General features: G+C 38.8%; 1 protein-coding gene across 7 annotated transcripts in view; it reads left to right on the top strand.

The window, feature by feature from the left end:
* Positions 1-17,804, top strand: part of TRPM1 (transient receptor potential cation channel subfamily M member 1) — a 115,781-nt gene that overhangs the window by 79,247 nt on the left and 18,730 nt on the right. For all 7 annotated transcript variants that reach the window (XM_088063014.1, XM_088063020.1, XM_088063013.1 and 4 more), the window contains 15 exons: positions 221-345; positions 1,038-1,209; positions 3,637-3,811; positions 5,303-5,426; positions 7,205-7,277; positions 8,129-8,229; positions 9,584-9,757; positions 10,397-10,531; positions 10,808-10,858; positions 12,331-12,471; positions 13,094-13,123; positions 15,539-15,828; positions 16,363-16,591; positions 16,889-17,011; positions 17,351-17,482. In XM_088063014.1, coding sequence (XP_087919140.1) covers positions 221-345; positions 1,038-1,209; positions 3,637-3,811; positions 5,303-5,426; positions 7,205-7,277; positions 8,129-8,229; positions 9,584-9,757; positions 10,397-10,531; positions 10,808-10,858; positions 12,331-12,471; positions 13,094-13,123; positions 15,539-15,828; positions 16,363-16,591; positions 16,889-17,011; positions 17,351-17,482 — 2,075 coding nt within the window. The remainder of the gene's footprint in view (positions 1-220; positions 346-1,037; positions 1,210-3,636; positions 3,812-5,302; positions 5,427-7,204; positions 7,278-8,128; positions 8,230-9,583; positions 9,758-10,396; positions 10,532-10,807; positions 10,859-12,330; positions 12,472-13,093; positions 13,124-15,538; positions 15,829-16,362; positions 16,592-16,888; positions 17,012-17,350; positions 17,483-17,804) is intronic.

Here is a 17,804-nt window from a genome sequence, read left to right as displayed (position 1 = left end):
CAGACTTCACTGAATTCAGCACAATGAGGTAATGGGAATTACACACAACCATCACAAAATAAAACCATGTTTGTCTGCATTGCATGTTCTACTATAAAGTACCAGTACCAGTTTAGTAGTGAAAGCAACCCAGTACCTCTGTGAGAGGCAAGAAGAAAATTCTTTTGTTTAGTGATCAATCTAAAATGCCAAAAATGAATTAAATTAATTGTACCTATAGGTGTCATTCGTCATGTGGGAGATGCCTTGAAAGATCATTCTTCGAAATCCAGGGGACGAATATGTGCCATAGGAATTGCACCATGGGGCATTGTAGAAAACAAGGAGGATCTAATAGGAAAAGATGTAAGTGCTTTAGGAAACAGCTGTGTGAAAAATACATTGTTAATATTTCTGAAGTATTACTTTATACCCATTCTAAAGCATGCCTAGGAGGTAAAATTGAACCATTTCTTGAAAAAAACATGTTGTTTAAGTATATTTCTCAGATTGTCATATATGACCTCAAAGTAAATATGGAATTAGTGAGGTTTCCATTGCTTTCATTAGTAAAGACCTCTCTGTGGTGACAGTTTTATGTCCTAAGTTCAGTGTGGCACACTGAGCCTTCTCTAAAGCTCAGTCACATAAGGGCCTTTAAGTGTGCAAGGCCGGTGTTTATTATAGGTGGGTACTGTGGAGTGGCATATGAATTACTAGGAACTCCAAATGAGAATGTATTTTCTAATGCACTAAGAGGATTATGTAACAGCACAGTGTGTGAACAAGGAGAGCACAGTAATGAGCTTTGGGGAACATGAAGGGGAGTGCACAATCTAACTGTTATCCTCCAAAGAAAACAGCACTGCCAGGAGTACAGATTTGGAGTGTAAAAGCAAACTCCATTTCTGATTCTCCTCTAGTTTTGGTTATACTGGTTTCCTTGGTTTGTTTCCTCTCAGAAAAGACTCTGAGTGTGCCTCTGTTGGGTGGTGTGGGGCATTTTCCCATTTGATTCTTAGTTCTAATCTAGGTGCATCTCTCCTCTTGACACACAGGTAACACGAGTTTACCAAACAATGTCAAACCCTCTAAGTAAGCTTTCTGTGCTCAACAGTTCCCACACCCACTTCATTCTGGCAGACAACGGCACATTAGGTAAATATGGAGCTGAAGTAAAGTTACGGCGTCAGCTGGAAAAACACATTTCCCTCCAGAAAATTAACACACGTAAGTACGAGTGGGGCAAAATGTAACTATAATGTCTTGAAGGGGAGGAAGGAGGGCTTGAAGTACTTGAAAGTTTGGAAATTAAAGGCTTCTTCCAGCTCTTCCCAGTGGAAATGGGATCAGGACTGTGTGACTGGGCTAGAGCACGTGCTGTCTGATAAGTTGTGAAAGAGCCCACATCGAACCAGGCAGAAAAACCATGGAGTAAGGATTGCAAATGGATGAAAAAAAAATTGACAAATAATAGTGAGGAGAAGCTTCAAATCAGTGAGAATTTAAGGAAAAAGAAATGCAAAGAATTTGTGCACTTCTAGGCTAGAATTCATAAGCATCAGTAAACACACAGAATGGGGGGATTTTTTACAGTTCCTGTTTACAGCAGTCCTGTGCAGCTTAGTGATTTCTGATTCTGAATGTTTACATGAACATTTTATTTTCTTTTATATATGGATTTGTTTCATCTGAAATGTGACACTCAAAATTCTTTGATCTTCCTGATAAACTTAGCAGTCATTTTGATTTTTAATGACAATTAAGACAATTTCACCTTAATGCTTTCATATTTAGAGTTTTGTGGAGTTTTAAAATTTCTTCCAGTTAATATGGCCTCACTAAAATAATTTTCTAGAACTTTTCTTGTTGTTATTTTTAAAAAAATATTTTAAAAGACATGTTTTCATTAGAATTTAAGAAAATTAATTTTAAAAGGTGAAATAAAAAAATATATAAACTATTTAAAAATAACCCCACAACCCTAATTAAAAATGGTCAAAAAATGTTAATAGTCTTCGAATTCACACATCAGTTAAGAGCTACTGAAGGATCAACATCAGTTCTACCAGTTGCTTTTTTTATCTCTTACTGGTGCCCCTGTAAACTGTGTAGACCTGTAAGAATAAGAGAAAAGAAACATCCAGGATGGCAATTACACTGAACTCCACAGAAGTTTCTTATAGGGTCTAAGTGCTCTTATGAGTAGAGCTAAAAATCAAGTAGAGTGCCAGGTAAAGCCAAAAGGTGGAAATAGAGATCAGCCTTGAGGTATCCTCATGTTCTGGGAAGTCTCAAAGTAGTGCCCTGTGCCTGTGGTGAAACAGCTCAGGAAAACGCTGCCCCTTGCCTTTGAGCTTGGAGGCAGTGCCAGGTACTGCTCCTGCAGATGGAAACAGCTCAGCCTGCTTTTGTCATCTGTGTCTTCTGCAGAAGTGCTGCCAGAGCTGTAGGGTTGTAAAAGGGAGCATTGGCTTGGAAGATCAGGAATTCAGGGCCCAGAGACAAGATGTTCTTTATCATTCCTTTTAATACCACTGGGGCTTGGGGATGTCAACTCTGACTTAGGTAGTGTTTGATTATTTTTGTCATGAGAAGGGCGAAGTTTGGAATACATACAGAAACCTGTTCTGTGAAGGGCTGCAGTACACCTGCTAGTTACAACATACAGGGAGTTGTTTTGTTTCTTCTTCATCACTCCAAGCACAGGCACCTCTTCAGGAAATCTCAGGAGGAATCACTAAAGATTTCATGGACACACAGGCCGACCCATGCTCTGCGACTCCTCCTTATCAGAGCTGGGGTGTACTGACAGGAGCATGTCAGGAAGTTTCTACTGTTACTGTGCATGGTGTTCCTGTTCTTCAGAGAGGAATCAAGGTTGAAAATATGAAGTCTTTCACGCATTCTCAGCCAAACAAAAAAAAGTGCATCTTTATAAAGCGCTGGTCATTTCACAGGTTAAGAACTGAATTCAAATGCTTATGATAGTGGAATTAGTCAGCATTCAGGTAATGTTTTGTCCTTCATTTCCCCAAGTTTCTTGTGACCAAGGCTACTGAGACCATGTGACCTGTGGGCTTCCCTTTGTCATCCTATGCCTGGAGATCACAGTGAGGCAGGGACAGCAAAGGGATGCTCAGCTGTCGTCTCTTCCATCGGCAAACCATTTCAGCCTCATGATAAAAACACTAATTTCATTTTTTTTATCTTAGGAATAAGCATAGGTATGTCACCCTACTGAAGACTTCCCATAGGTAACCAATGAAGAGGTAAAGCCTCAAAGGCTGGGAGCCATCCAAGTAACAGTGAAGCTGATGAAGCAATAGGACAGTCATGTTAGCTGCTTTTTTCTGTACCTGATGTCTGTCGAGAGAGCAGCAAGCATCCACCAGCTCTGAGTGGATAAGTTATAAGTATGGAGCTGATACAAAAACAAGGGCAAAGAGGCATCTTACTTTTTTCCTTTTGGGCTTGGGGAACAGCATATGAACATTTTTTCTCACATTGGCCATGAAATGGCAATCATTTTTCCTAAGGGCTCTGATTGAAGCGGTGCTCTAACGCAGAAATCACATCCATTTATCTCAATTTCTTAAACTACGTTTCAGTGACACTTCTTTTTTTTTCTTGTTTCTGTTCTTCTGGTTTTTGCAGGACTGGGGCAAGGTGTTCCTGTAGTTGGGCTCATAGTGGAAGGAGGTCCCAATGTGATCTCCATTGTCTTGGAGTGTCTGCGGGAAGAGCCCCCTCTCCCAGTTGTGATCTGTGATGGCAGTGGACGAGCATCTGACATTCTGTCATTTGCACACAAGTATTCTGAAGAGGGAGGGTAAGGTTTCAAGATCTTCACCAAACCTATGTAGGACTATATGCCTTGCTTTCATAGAGCTTCATTTTAAAAAAAACCCTCGGGGACAAAACGCTGCAAACAGGCATTCTGCTGTCAGTCAGCTTTTGTTGCCTGTTTGGTCTTAGCCCTGAAGTTAAATAGCAGGAGTTGTTACCACTTTGAATGCATGTTCTGGTCCCCTGAAATGTGCTTACTCTCACTACAGCACACTGTTGTACTAGCTCCATCAGGGCTTGCTGCACTATATGTGGTGCTGGGTTGGGCATGGGAGAAGCAAGGACAAGTTCCCAGGAGGAATTCTTTTCTTCAGGCCAGGGCTGAGGTTAATTAGTGCCTGGATTTGCAAAATTTGTACTGCCTGATTCTGCTGTGTTGTGTGAATGAACTTCCTTGTCCAAAAGTGCCAGACCAGCTGTGAAAATTTTGGACTTCCTTCATTATCTTCCTTTTGCCTTCCAGGCAAACACCTCATATATTGTCTTAATTAGGGTATGGCATACCTGTCTAGTACTGAAGATAGAAACTATTTCCTTGACTGAAGTTGAAGCTTGGATTAAGTATTAAGCAGACAAGTAGTGCTGCTAGCAGTGTGTATGTTACTTGCTGAATTAGGAGAGCGGCTCTTACGCTGGATTTTGCTGGTGTTTAGGCATAGCACATACTTAATTGCACCAAAAGTATTTATGATTCAGCAACTGTCTTTTCTGTCTAACAAGCTTCCTTAGTTTAAATCAAACTTGGCTTGATTTTTTTTTCCTTAGTCATTCTTCCTATCAGCTCATGGGTAATTGAAAGAGCTTATCAGGATCAGTCTTTCTGAGATGTGCTCACTGCATGGCTTTCTCTCCCAGTGCATATGATGCAGTGTTCAATTTTCTTCTCCAATAATTATGATAAATGCGGTTGTCTAGTAAGGCAGATCTATAATAAGAATTTTTTGTCAGTCCAATCGTTTTCTCACTGTGAACTTTGAATTTTGCTGCATCTCTCAGGCACCTGCTGGTAATGTTTGCCATTATCTGAAAATACATGTGTTGTGTTGGGAAATGGATGAAGATGGAAGGGCTGTTTCATATTGCGTTGGGAGATCAAATATTTCTGACCTTTCTAAATTTTTTTCAATAAATTATCTTTTGGATTGTTCATTTGTTTCTTATTTGGGTATTATGAGGTTTCAGATGATTAGCAAGTTCAGTCCTCTGTTTAAGACCATAACCAAGGCAACATATCAGAAATGTGAAGTATTTTGGGGTTTTTAGCTATTATGCAAAGGGACTTGGAACATTTAGAAGCAAAGATAAGGGTCCTGTAAGGCCTAACGATAAAATCCTGAAGACTGAACTTGTTAACAGAAATATATCTATGATATATTATAGGAATACCTGGATGTTATAGTTTCGTAAACAGCAGGCCTTCTGAATATATATTCATTCTGGTAATGTCTTCTTTTATGTCTCATTTTTCATTTAGGATAATAAATGAATCCCTTAGGGATCAGCTCCTAGTTACCATCCAGAAAACCTTTAACTACAACAGGAATCAAGCTCATCAGCTGTTCGTCATTCTTATGGAGTGCATGAAAAAAAAAGAACTTGTAAGTATCCTAAAAGTAGTTCACGAAGGTAATTTCTGTGACCAAACTTCATGGAGTACTTTCAAGTGCCATTTTCCCAGGGTTATAGTTTAAACTTTTTTTCCCTCATATAGCTGCATTAAATGTACACATTCATTCATAAGCATAGGCCAACCAGGGATTATATCTTCTGGAAAGCCCCAAAAACAAATTTCAGATTCTTCTCCTGTGTAAATTGATAAGAATCTTTTTCCACAGACTTCAGCAAGGCAGAGCAAGACACCAAGAGAAATGCACTAAACCCAGGATCCAATGCCAAAAGTGGAGGAAAGATAATTGAAGAAAGGGTTCCTGGGAGCAAAAAGCATTCAGAGTGCATCAACACAGCTTTTTGTTTTCTGACACATTTACTCTTTAACAGCCTTTCATTCCAGGAAAAGGGACTTGGCAGGCCTGTCAAAAGAAGCTGAAACATTGTTTTCCTGAAGATCCCACCCTTTCTTGCTCCTGGTTTGCTGCAGGTCTGCTCTATGTGCTGTACCACTCACTCAGGTTCCTGCCTATCTCCTGCATCCAAACTGCAGAGAAAAGTGTGCTCAGGAAAAGAAAATCTTTGCCTTTCACATCTGTGGTCTGGAAGCAGTGTATTGAAACTGCATTCCCTGTGTCTTTGCAGGCAGAATGAATCCCTGAGTGTTTGCCTTTGAGTAATTGTTTCAGTGAATTTTTGTAAATATAATGCCAAGATGAGTTGCATACATACACCTTTGCTGGATGTAAAGCTGACAGTAAACATGACTCTGATGAGTCTCTCTGACTGAAAGAGAATCAGCCTTCCTGAAAAATTGGTTGAGAGAAGAGAGCCCACAGCTGCCTTAGTCAGACTGTTTTGAATTTAAAATGTGCATCAGAGCACATCTGGTTTACTCAGCAAAATTCAGACACTGGCTGTGCAGCCGAAGCAGACTTACGGTTATGGTTTTCTGTTGGTAGTTTTCTCTGTTCTTGTTAATTAGTAATTTCTGTAGTTCTTCTTTTTCTATTGTCATGTATCTTTGCATTCCTGCAAAATATATTCTAACTGTTGAGAAAATTGCTGTTCTCAGTAGCTAATATGAATAGCTGCTTTTGGAAAATGAAGAATTTGTTTTTGGGTTTTTTTGTCTGCCTTTGGTATTAAGTTTGTTAACATAGACTATTTGGTTATTCTACTTCTGAATTATTAGTCTTCTAATATGTAGTTAAATGGCTAAGCTGTACATTAATTACTATTTTCAAGATTATTGAATTGCAATGGACTGAGCTAAGCAAATGTGACTAGAATAATTGTTTTTTTTACTTAGTTCTGCCTATTTGATTGTCATATGTAACACATCCTGCAGCTAAAAAGTATTTGAGTGTTATCATCAATAAAAGGGATGCTATGATAATTATCCTGGGTAACTAGCATTTCCTTTTCCATTCTACTGGGAAGTAATAGAACCATCAGAAAACAATCAGTTTTGCATGGCAGTTTTGTCACCGCTTTTTAGAATTCATGGGTTTGGTGAAGATTTTTCATCAAGTTTGTCATGTTCATCGATGCAGGGATATTTTAGGATAACTTCACTGAAAGAATTCAATTAAAAACTTCTGTGAAAATTAAATTTCCAAGAAAAATTTAGTGGAACTGTACTTTTTGAAAAATCATAAATTGCAGGAAATAATAAAGCTGCACCATTCTGCTCTATTTTCTATCCACATATTTAGTGTCTTTCCTGTGTTGTAATTTGTGTGTTTGGTTTTGTGCTGCTCTTTAGATCACCGTGTTCCGCATGGGCTCAGAAGGGCAGCATGACATTGAGATGTCCATCCTAACTGCTCTCCTCAAAGGTGGGTTTTCCAGGCACACAGGAAGGATGCACAACAGCATCCCAAGAGGACGTTCCTATGCACTGTCTGGCATTCACTCTTCAAGTTTAAGTCTTTGATTTCTTCACTTGGATTCTAACAAGTACCTGAACGTGTTTGGTTCTTGTTCAGATTAGCATGAAGCTTAAAATCTAGATTGAAAGTTTTGTGTGGTTTTCCTCCCCTGAAAGTGTGGGATGGGAGTGCTGCAACAACTGTACTGCTGATATTGCAGCTCATTTTACTGCAGTTCAAGCATATATTCATGAAGTTAGAAAAAAAAAGTGAGAAGATGAAAGGCTGTTTGGATTTTCCAGATCTCAGATTGTGCCATTTAAACCTCAGAGCAATACGATTGGTTCCTTATTTATTTGTTGTATTTGCTGAAACAACTGTTTTCTGTCTGTGGGTATACAGTAGTTGATACAGGCTCTATATGGGATCTCTGGAGTCCCCAAAGCTAGTTAAGAGCTAATCCCCAAAGGAATTAAGAGGGGGAATTTTTACGCTTTTATGTACAGTATCAGCCAGAGGAGCTGAGAGGGGTCTTTTAGAAAAGTGAAATATCTGTCTTTAGCATCAGAATAAAAGTCAATGTGGAAGCTTTTTTTTAAAAAAGGGAGATAATCTCATTAATCCTTTGGAAATTAGTATTATGGGGTTAAATGGAAGATGCTATAAATTGATTGGATGAATCCACTGCTTTGTGTCAGAATTATTCTAATGGTAGTATGATATGGAGCCAGACTTGCTGTTTTCTAGTTATTGCAGGAGATTTTTCAGTCTTGTTTCATCATGTGTGAAATATGAAAAATCTGTGTGTTTCTCTTTAGGTACCAATGCATCTGCTCCAGATCAGCTCAGCCTGGCTTTGGCCTGGAATCGTGTAGACATTGCACGCAGCCAAATCTTTGTCTTTGGACACCACTGGCCAGTAAGGCAAATTTTCTTTGTCATTTTGTTTGTATGTAGTTTAAATTAAGTTGTGTAATATTTACACCTTGGATTTTGGTGCTGCACTAGCAGCAATAGTGAAACACTGCAGTTCACCTATGTTAACTAAAATCCTTTATTTAAACTATTTTCATGTCTCACTGTATTGATGCTTTTTGCTTTACTGTGTGAACCATCTGATACTGAATTACTCCAAAGTGTCATGAGGAGAGCAGCCTGAAGGCTGTAAGAATGAAGGGGAAATAATTTTGATGGTGTTTTTGCTTAGTTGAAACTTGAGTTGAAACTTAGTTGAAACTATGCAATAAAATGACACTCAAAGGAATACCATTCATGTGCATACTGTACATAATGAAGAGACTTATTTCATTGGATGGAATGTCCCAATCTCCCTGTTATTGTGGTTAGAGTCAGAGATTCCACTAAGAAGTGAAGCCTGTTATTGTTTTGGCCTGGTCAATACTTCTGCACTGCAGGTTGTGGAAGCAGTACCAGCCAGCTGGGATTCACTATCATTCTAAGTTCACAGAGATTGCTTTCAGACCAGCCTGTGCTGCCACTTGGCAATTGCAATTTAGTCCAGGCTTTTGAATGGATTTGTGGTAACTGGGCAGAGGAGAGTTTTTTAGGACTAATAAAAGCCCAGGAAAGAAGCCTTTTTAAAGGCTTGATCCTGTAGTTGACAGTGCAGGGCACAGGTAGTTACAATGCAGTTTTCTTCTCTGTGGGGTTTATGTAATCTAAGCATTACCTGGAGCAAGTTAAGCCTCCAAATCACAGACAAGTAGTGTGGTGTATGTGTGCCTCTTCCCTGGGCAGATAGGTTGGAAGGGAGAAGGACTTTAGCTGAAGAATAAATGTATCTTGAGAAGTATAAACAGAAATACTCTCTGCAGAGCAGAAATGAACCAGTGAGTGGCTCTCTGTCCTCTCCTCTCTGCTCTGCAGTATGGATGCTATTTGGCATCATGCAGCATTCTTATTAAGAATTCTTTCTGTCCAGCTCTTGTTGCTATTTATTTTGACAACTATTGCTTTCAGAGTGAGCAAAGGAACTGAAGTGTCCCGGTCTTCTCACACTAATTTTATTTTTTGAGAGCAATCCTCCCCAGTCAATCTCCTTCACTGCTTTGACTTTCAAAGTTATTAAGTTAGACATAACAGCTTTTTAAAAAGGGTAAAGCTGTGACTATGCAGAAAAGACCCTTAAACTTAGAGAAATTATCATTTTAAGTTGACTCAATGTGAGAAGTAGTGACTGGAGGGTGAGCTTGGTAGAATAGTTATTGTAAGATCAATTATATTTCTAATACTTAAATGCATTATAAATACAGCCTTTAGGAAGCCTTACAGCTCCTGATGGTACAGCTCCTGAGAAGGAAAAGAAATCTCCAGCACCTCAGACTAAAGCAGGCAGAGGGAAAGGAAAAGGGAAGAAAAAGGGAGGAAAAGCAAAAGAAGAACCAGAAGAAGAAACAGACCCAAGAAAACTTGAACTCCTGAACTGGGTGAGATGAAAGTGTTTGTATAAAAAACTGCTGAAGATTTTTTTTTCATTCTGAGGTACAAAGAAGGAAGATACACACTCATTCTGTAGAAGGCTCTTTTGCACATTCCCACTAGATCAGCTGTAGATTCTCCAGGATTGCTGTTTAGTGTTTGAGCCAAGCATCCCTCCCTCATCCCATGTGCACCACATGCAGCCTTATCTCAATAGTACAAGTCAATACTGAGCTGCAGCATCTTCTTCTCTCCACTTGTCAGAAGGAAGTAAGACCACCAGTGAACATCTTCTTTCTGTGTTACTTTAACTTGTTCCTATCATGCTGAGCAAGTAAATCCCCTTTTTCACATAATGTGTCAAGCATGGTATGCCTGGCTTAGTTAAAAATACTGACAAAATGATTGAAAGCTACATATCGAAAGACTGAAAGCTACAGTTGTATTGCTAAAGATTTAGGAAACTCTGCTATCTCTATTCACTTCATGTGGTTAAAATGTTATTTTCTAAATTCCTTTTTACTTACAGACTAATCAACATATGTGGGAACTCAGTCCGTATCCTAAGTAGTGAAAATGGCTATGGTTGCTACCCAGCCAACTAATTTGTACTCATGTGGTGTCACATTCTCCACCCTGCAATTCAGGTGAACTCCCTGGAGCAGGCTATGCTGGATGCACTGGTCCTGGATCGAGTGGACTTTGTGAAACTGCTTATTGAGAATGGAGTAAACATGCAGCACTTCCTGACTATTCCTCGACTGGAGGAACTTTATAATACTGTGAGTGAGCAGAAATACTAAAAAGCCCTGTGATATTTTGCCACTGTATTGTATGTGACTTGAATCACCACAGGTTTATGAAATAGTGATGTTGCTCTTGATAGACAGGTGTTTGTCACTGTAGCCCAGTTCCATCTTTTCACACCTCTGGGGTGAGATGGCACGTGGTTGTTGTCTGAAGTTCTACTTAAGGTGCCAGATCACTTACTGTCTTTGTGTTTGCAAAAAATCTGAAGAACTGAAGCTCTAATGGACCATGAATTATTTTTGTTTCAGAGGCTGGGTCCGCCAAATACACTTCATTTGCTAGTCAGAGATGTGAAAAAGGTAAGCAGTGTTACATTTATGTGATTGCATTAGCCATGTGAATCAACAGTAAAAGCAAGCATAGCATGGGGCCAAGCAGGCATTTGAAATTGGATGGCAGCTGTTAAGAAAAGTTAAATGTCTCTCTGTGGCAAACAGTGACATCAGTCTAAATTGGGTATGGCAGTAATAGTAATTTTAAAACTAAGGAGTTAATTAAATTAAGCTCCTATAGTGTAATATGGCATTTGAGATTTAGGTTGATACTGTTTCTTCTCTACAAGAGGCTCCCAATGCAGCATTACAGGGGAGGAGTGGAAGGAAAGGCCTGCTAGGTTAACTGGAAGCTCCAGTCGTGACTGCAGAATTTGTTGCCTTTTGTTTGTTTCCTTGTGTGTTTTCCAGTTACTTTTCTCCCACTAGTTCAACTTTTACCTGGGAGAAAATCTCTTCTGTCTTAAATTTCTTATTCATTTGTTTCCATGACGTGAAAATTTGTTCATTATATGTCAATAGGCAGGGTCATTGTGAGATTAGATGTATTTTCTCTCTTAGAGGTTTTGAAGCTTTTATTCAGTAAGATTCAGCTATGTGAAATTGCCTGTATTCATTTCTGCAAGAAAAACCCCCAGTTATTCCAGGGAGGTTCAAATGTGGGGATTATGCAGTACTGTGTTAATGTATAATTCATATTCATCTGCTTCACAGTTTAACACTTTTCTCATTCAGTGTTGTCACTATGAGTGTCACTAATGTTCCTCTGTGTTCTGTGTCTGTCTCTCCTCTATTCCATTGCATTTCCATGCTCCCTCCCTCAGCGGCAGTCCCGGGGATTCAGTTGGGTTAACCTGGAGGTGATGTGCTTCCTTAGGCTGTAGTTGTTCCATCATAGCAGCTGCTCAGTGGTGCTGTACAATCAGTCATTGCTGTAGGATGTAGCTTGGACAATGAAGCACTGTTTTTTTTCCAATGAAGTCAATACAATTATCCAGTTTTAGCTGTAACCACTGAAATTAGAGTTTGCTTTGATTCTGGGCTGCACATTAGTTATGGTCTGCATTTAGTCTCAACTGTAGATAATATGATGAAATACAAATTTCCATTAAAAAAGTATGTAAAGTATGATTATCAGGGATATTCACAATGAAATTGTCATGCTTTTATACTGGATTAATGGTAATCAGTACAGAGTTTCTTAAGTTCATTAATATAACTCTTGTAAACAACATAAACTTGTATGGACACTGATATATGAGTAAATCAAATGAAAATTTGTTCCGAAATATGAATTCTGCTAACAACAAAACCAAAAATCTGACACAAAATTTTTCACTATGTGTATAAGTTCATTTCATACAAAAGACTGAACCCAGTGGCTGTAAATAATACCAATGTGCCAATTTAATTGTGACGTATGTCTTGCCAGTAAATTTAATCTACGTCATGTTTTCTTATCCTAAGTCCTTATTAAGTTGTGGGTTTTTTTTTTGTAGGGAAATCTTCCACCAGATTATCATATCAGCCTAATAGATATTGGTCTTGTCCTGGAATATCTCATGGGTGGAGCTTACCGCTGCAACTATACTCGGAAAAGTTTTCGGACTCTTTATAATAATTTATTTGGACCAAAGAGGGTAAGAATGAGTTCATTCTGGATGCAGCCATTGTGCTGATGGCAAAAAATCTTTTCCTTTGTTTTTGTGAAACACTTCATATCAAATTCTTCATGTTAACTACATATTAAATTCTAAAGAAATGCAAGGTAGAGGTTGAAATTCCAAGAGTGAAGTTACTTAAGAAAGTTTTAAGACATCTGTGTTTAAGGATGTGAGGACATGAGACATGGTGAATACACTGACCTGAAGGTGAATTTCCTCCTATTCCAATAGTTTACAATCCAGATATTCCTAACTGTGGTATGCTTAGAAGCACTTATTTTTTTTTTTTAGCTTTTGTGACCATGCGGTCATTTTAATTCTCAAAGGATTATTTATCAAAAGATTAATTTAACTCTTGTCTGAACTAAAATATTTCCTTTGAGTGCAGGATATATATTTCCTAACCCATTGCATTCCTGCTAATACAATTTAAATTAAGAATAACTAATTGCAGCATTATTGGTACAATTATTTAGGACAGTAAGTTTCATAATAAATGCTGTACATTTGCAAATGAAAATGGGTTTGCTTAGTATTGTTTGGTCTTTCAAATTTTCCTCCCATCTAACTGATTTTATTTCTACTTTTTAATATTCAGCCAAAAGCTCTTAAACTACTGGGGATGGAGGTAAGTGGATTTATTTAAAATACTGGTTTTATCAAAACATTTCTTGGTACAGTTCTGATCTTACTCTTAGCTTTTTCATTATTACTGTGATTTACAGAAAATCTCAACTAGACAGGACATTCCATTTTGCAAACATAGTATTAAATGCTTCTGACCATTTTTTTTAAGGGTTACATCTTTCAAACTTCCTAAAGCTCTGCTTAATGGTTTTCAGGCATTTTTAACACTATTATGTAATAACATGCTTCATGGTGGAAGATACTGTAGATTTAATTTTTCATGTGTACACATTAACAACATTGAAAAGAGAATATAATCCAGCAGTGCTACTTATGGCAAAATCTCCTTTAACCACGAAATAACAATTTCCATGCTTAACGATGTTTTACCATAGAGAAAACATTTAACTTGAGTGAAAACCAAGCTGGTCAGGTGCTGCCCTCCACCATAAAACATCCTTGCTACTGTGATGGCACCACGTTTTGTTAACAGTGATGCTGATCCAGAATTTTGGGTCCAGCCCCTACCTCAATTGCTTGTGTACCTGTAGAAATGTGTAATTAACTAGAAACAAATCTGGGATGAGACCTGAAAACTCTGTTTTAAAGGTAGTTGCTTTTGTTTCTGAAAAAAGAAATATCACTATAGACCAGGAAAGCACTGACACCAAGAGGCAGGTGCATTTCTCTAGGAAGTGGGATTTTACTAATGCTGTGATAGTGCTCAAGCACAGTAAGTGTTCATGCTGCTTGTGTTACAGATGATGTGAACCATACCCACACACAAATGCCCCTCATTTCCCAGGCAGATAAACAGCCCCTTTCTCAACTGAGAAATCTGTAGAGAACCTCTGAAAGAGGTTGTGTTTAATCTATCTGATCAGCTTCCTATTTTCTGCTGTATCAAGGCCAAAAGCTCAGCCCCTCAGAGTTGTGACTCTTTTTGATTAGCATCAATCACAGTGCTTCTCCAAAAGAACATTTTGATCTTCCTGTTTCTTTCAGTGAGAAATGTTTCATGTGGCACAAACTGAAGTGTTCTTTCCACTTGACAGCAGGTAGAGCCTGCTCCTTCTTCCAAGAGAAAGAAAAAGTTCAAAGAGCATTTACATTTCTTTTACTGAAGTGATCAATAAATTGCTGTGACTCTGTGTGGTTAGGTTTTTTCATTTCCAGTGTTAGCAGCTCTAAAACAGGAAGGTTAGACTCCTCAGCACTTTCTATCTTACACAGGGTTTTGTTTTTATTTGATTTTCCTAGGGTGTAGAGGACCTAATTTTTTGTCCTCCATTTGAGATTTTATGTCCTCTGTTTCAGAGATAGTAAATACTTTGTGCAATTGATGACCCCTGAATTATCCATGGAAGACAGAGGTCACCACTTGCAGTTCTTAAAACTGCTGAAGGAGAAGTTCATGCTCAGTTGCTGAGCTGAGGAGTCATCTTTGGAAATGGTGTGGGAGGCTGAACTCTGAATTTGGATTTAAATTCACATTTTGTTGAAAAATAGTGCGTTATGCTGAGCTTGCTTGAACAAGAACTGATTTTGTAGAATAGCAATTTCTTTTACTTGCAATCTACTTCTGAGATTGGACTAGGTCTCCAATGATGATGAGCTCTGTCTACACTTATATATGCAATGTTCTTCCTACATTTTTTAAACCCTAATTTTCCCAATCATGGCTTTTCTCCCTTCAGGATCCTGCTTCATTGTCACTACTTCCCTTCAGTTACTTCCATGTTGGTTCCTGTAGTAATGGCCTATCCTCCCTATCCCTTTAAGAAATGGGATACTTAATACCTTCCATGTGCACTGCATACATAAGAGGAGATTGCTTATTCCAAGGTGAAGATTCCCTTTGGTATCTTGCTGTTCTTAAGGGTGCTGTGTGCCTGTCTTTGCCTTTTGCATGTTGTCATGGCCTGCATGTCAGTCAGAAAAGTGCTCTGGTACCTGGAAGATGTGCAGCACTGCTCTGCAGGGATAGACACAGAGATACGGAATTGGAAATGGCAGTGGAGCCTATCTGTAAGGAATTCAGCTTTGTTAGAGTTCCACTGACACTGCAGAGGAATTCATTAAGTCATAATTTGTTGCAAACCAGCCTATGCAATTCCATGTGCAGTAGAGATCTGCAATTCCAATGCAGTATGAAGAGATGCCTTCAGTATCAAGGGATTCTACTGCACTTTTCCAAGATGGGTGACTTGTAATTATGTGTACAAGAAACAGCACCCTGAATAAAATCTGTGTGTGCTTGCCCAGTGCATGCTCTGTCCTATTTCATGCATGGTAGCGAACAACAAAACCAAATTAGAACTTTGACTATTAATGTGTCCTCTCAGTACTTGTTCCTTGCATGGTGCTGTTGTCAGGTGAGCTGTTAAAAGCTGACAGGAACAATTTTTCTTTCCAGGATGATGAGCCTCCCACCAAAGGGAAGAAGAAAAAGAAAAAAAAGGAGGAAGAGATTGATATTGATGTGGATGACCCAGAAGTGAGCCGCTTTCAGTACCCCTTTCATGAGCTGATGGTGTGGGCTGTGCTCATGAAACGGCAGAAGATGGCCCTGTTCCTTTGGCAACGAGGGGAGGAATCCATGGCCAAGGCACTTGTGGCTTGTAAACTCTACAAGTCTATGGCCCATGAATCTTCAGAGAGTGAGCTGGTGGATGACATCTCTCAGGATCTGGACAACAACTCAAAGTTAGTAGATGCAGAGCAGATTTTATAGCTACTTGCTAGAAGCTTGCTGAGAAGTTTTACTTTTTAGTTCAGTACAATTAATTTCTAAATGTACTTTCACAGAATGCTATTTTGGAGCAAATTTAGCAACTACAGACAAGGCAAAATGTGGTCTCAGGATCTTAAGGCAACACTAGGCAAGGAGAAGACTTGCATTTTTTCCGACAGAATGCATTCTTTCATCAGCTTCTCTCTGTAAAACTAGCTAGTTTTATTCCACAAAGTTATTTTCAGAATTTACTCCCGCAAATTAAGGATTATGTGATGATATATCTTAACTGCCTTGAAGATGTTCTTGGTCTAAGCAAATTCCCTCTGTTCACTAACAGTTTGTTTGGAACTTTTGTAGACTGTCCCAAATCAAGCTTGCGATTAGTTGTTCTTGTCACTATACATGTGTGGATAAACATGATGCCCAGTGAACAGAGCTATAACCCCAAAGGAGACTGATTTCAGTGAAGTCAAGCTTCACTGATCTTATTTTGTATCTTCCAGAGATTTTGGCCAGCTGGCTGTTGAACTCTTGGATCAGTCCTATAAACACGATGAGCAGATTGCCATGAAACTGCTGACGTATGAACTGAAAAACTGGAGTAATTCTACCTGCCTGAAGTTGGCTGTGGCAGCTAAACACAGGGACTTCATTGCTCACACCTGCAGCCAGATGCTCCTAACAGACATGTGGATGGGGCGACTGCGCATGCGGAAAAACCCTGGCCTTAAGGTATTTCTGTTCTGCATTATTTCCAAACAGAGTTTGTTGGATGGAGCACTTTGTTATACATACTGTTTGTATAGCAAAAATTGCAGGGTATTTGTGGAGATGGGAGGCTTTTTAGGGTGCCATATTTCATGCAGTACCTTATTGCTAATGCTTCTTAAGTACTTTCTCATTCATATAGGCTTGAGGATGGCAGAATATCTTGAATACTATTTAAAGGAAAATTTTGGGCTGGGACCTACCTTGTTACAAAACTCATAATATAAACAAATACTGAGTTGAGTTCTTTCATGTTTACAGGTTATAATGGGAATTCTTTTCCCTCCCACCATCCTTTTCCTAGAGTATCGGAGTTATGATGACTATTCCTACCAGACATCAAAAGAAAATGAGGAAGGAAAAGAAAAAGAGGAGGAAAATGCGGTCAGTAATGGAGATTATTAGAAAGTTCTAATATCTCAGGACTACTCATTTTTCTGACTTCTCTGATTATGCTGTAGCTCACTCAGGTTAAAATCTCAACTGCCTCTGGGGGGTAAAATCAGTGAAGAATTATGGGAGTGTATAGACTGGATTCTCAGAGCACAGGAAGTGCCTGTGTAGTTCCACAGATTTACAGAATTCTGTTTATATACTTTTAAGAAGAGGTCTGTTGCTCAGGGGAATCCCTGCGCAGTTAACAGTTGGCTGGGGCCGTGGTTGAGGAAAACTACTATTTTTACTGCTGTGTATTGATAAAATCTGACAACTTTGGTCTTCCAGGATGCAAATGCAGATACAGGTTCCCGAAAGGGGGATGAAGAGAATGGAAAGAAAAAACAACAGAGCCTTCCAATTGGAACAAAGATCTATGAATTCTATAATGCACCTATTGTCAAATTTTGGTTCTACACAGTAAGTCATGATGATTAAACTGATAGTGATCGTTGTTCTCACACCTGTGAAGTGCAAAGGATTCTAATGTAAAAGTAATAACCATGTAATAAATAAACTTTTTACTGACTTATGTGTAATCTGATGAGTAAAGCACTCTCTTTATTCAGAGGAAAATGCACAGACAGTGCAGAATGAATAACTGAAGCTTACATTGTCAGCCTCTAAAGCTCCTACGTGCTGTGAAGGAGGCTCTGTGTGGAATATACCAAACTAAGTGCAAGCACCACAATCCAGTCACTCAATCCAAGCTAGGCTGATTCTCCTGCTTTCTAAAGGACCT

This window comes from Pseudopodoces humilis, chromosome 16 (genome assembly GCF_049639895.1).
Source record: "Pseudopodoces humilis isolate 2021_Gansu_Grassland_sample_001 chromosome 16, ASM4963989v1, whole genome shotgun sequence".
Lineage (NCBI taxonomy): Eukaryota > Metazoa > Chordata > Aves > Passeriformes > Paridae > Pseudopodoces > Pseudopodoces humilis.
The sequence above is the reverse complement of the archived record's forward strand: the minus strand, read 5'-3'. Positions and strand labels throughout refer to the sequence as shown.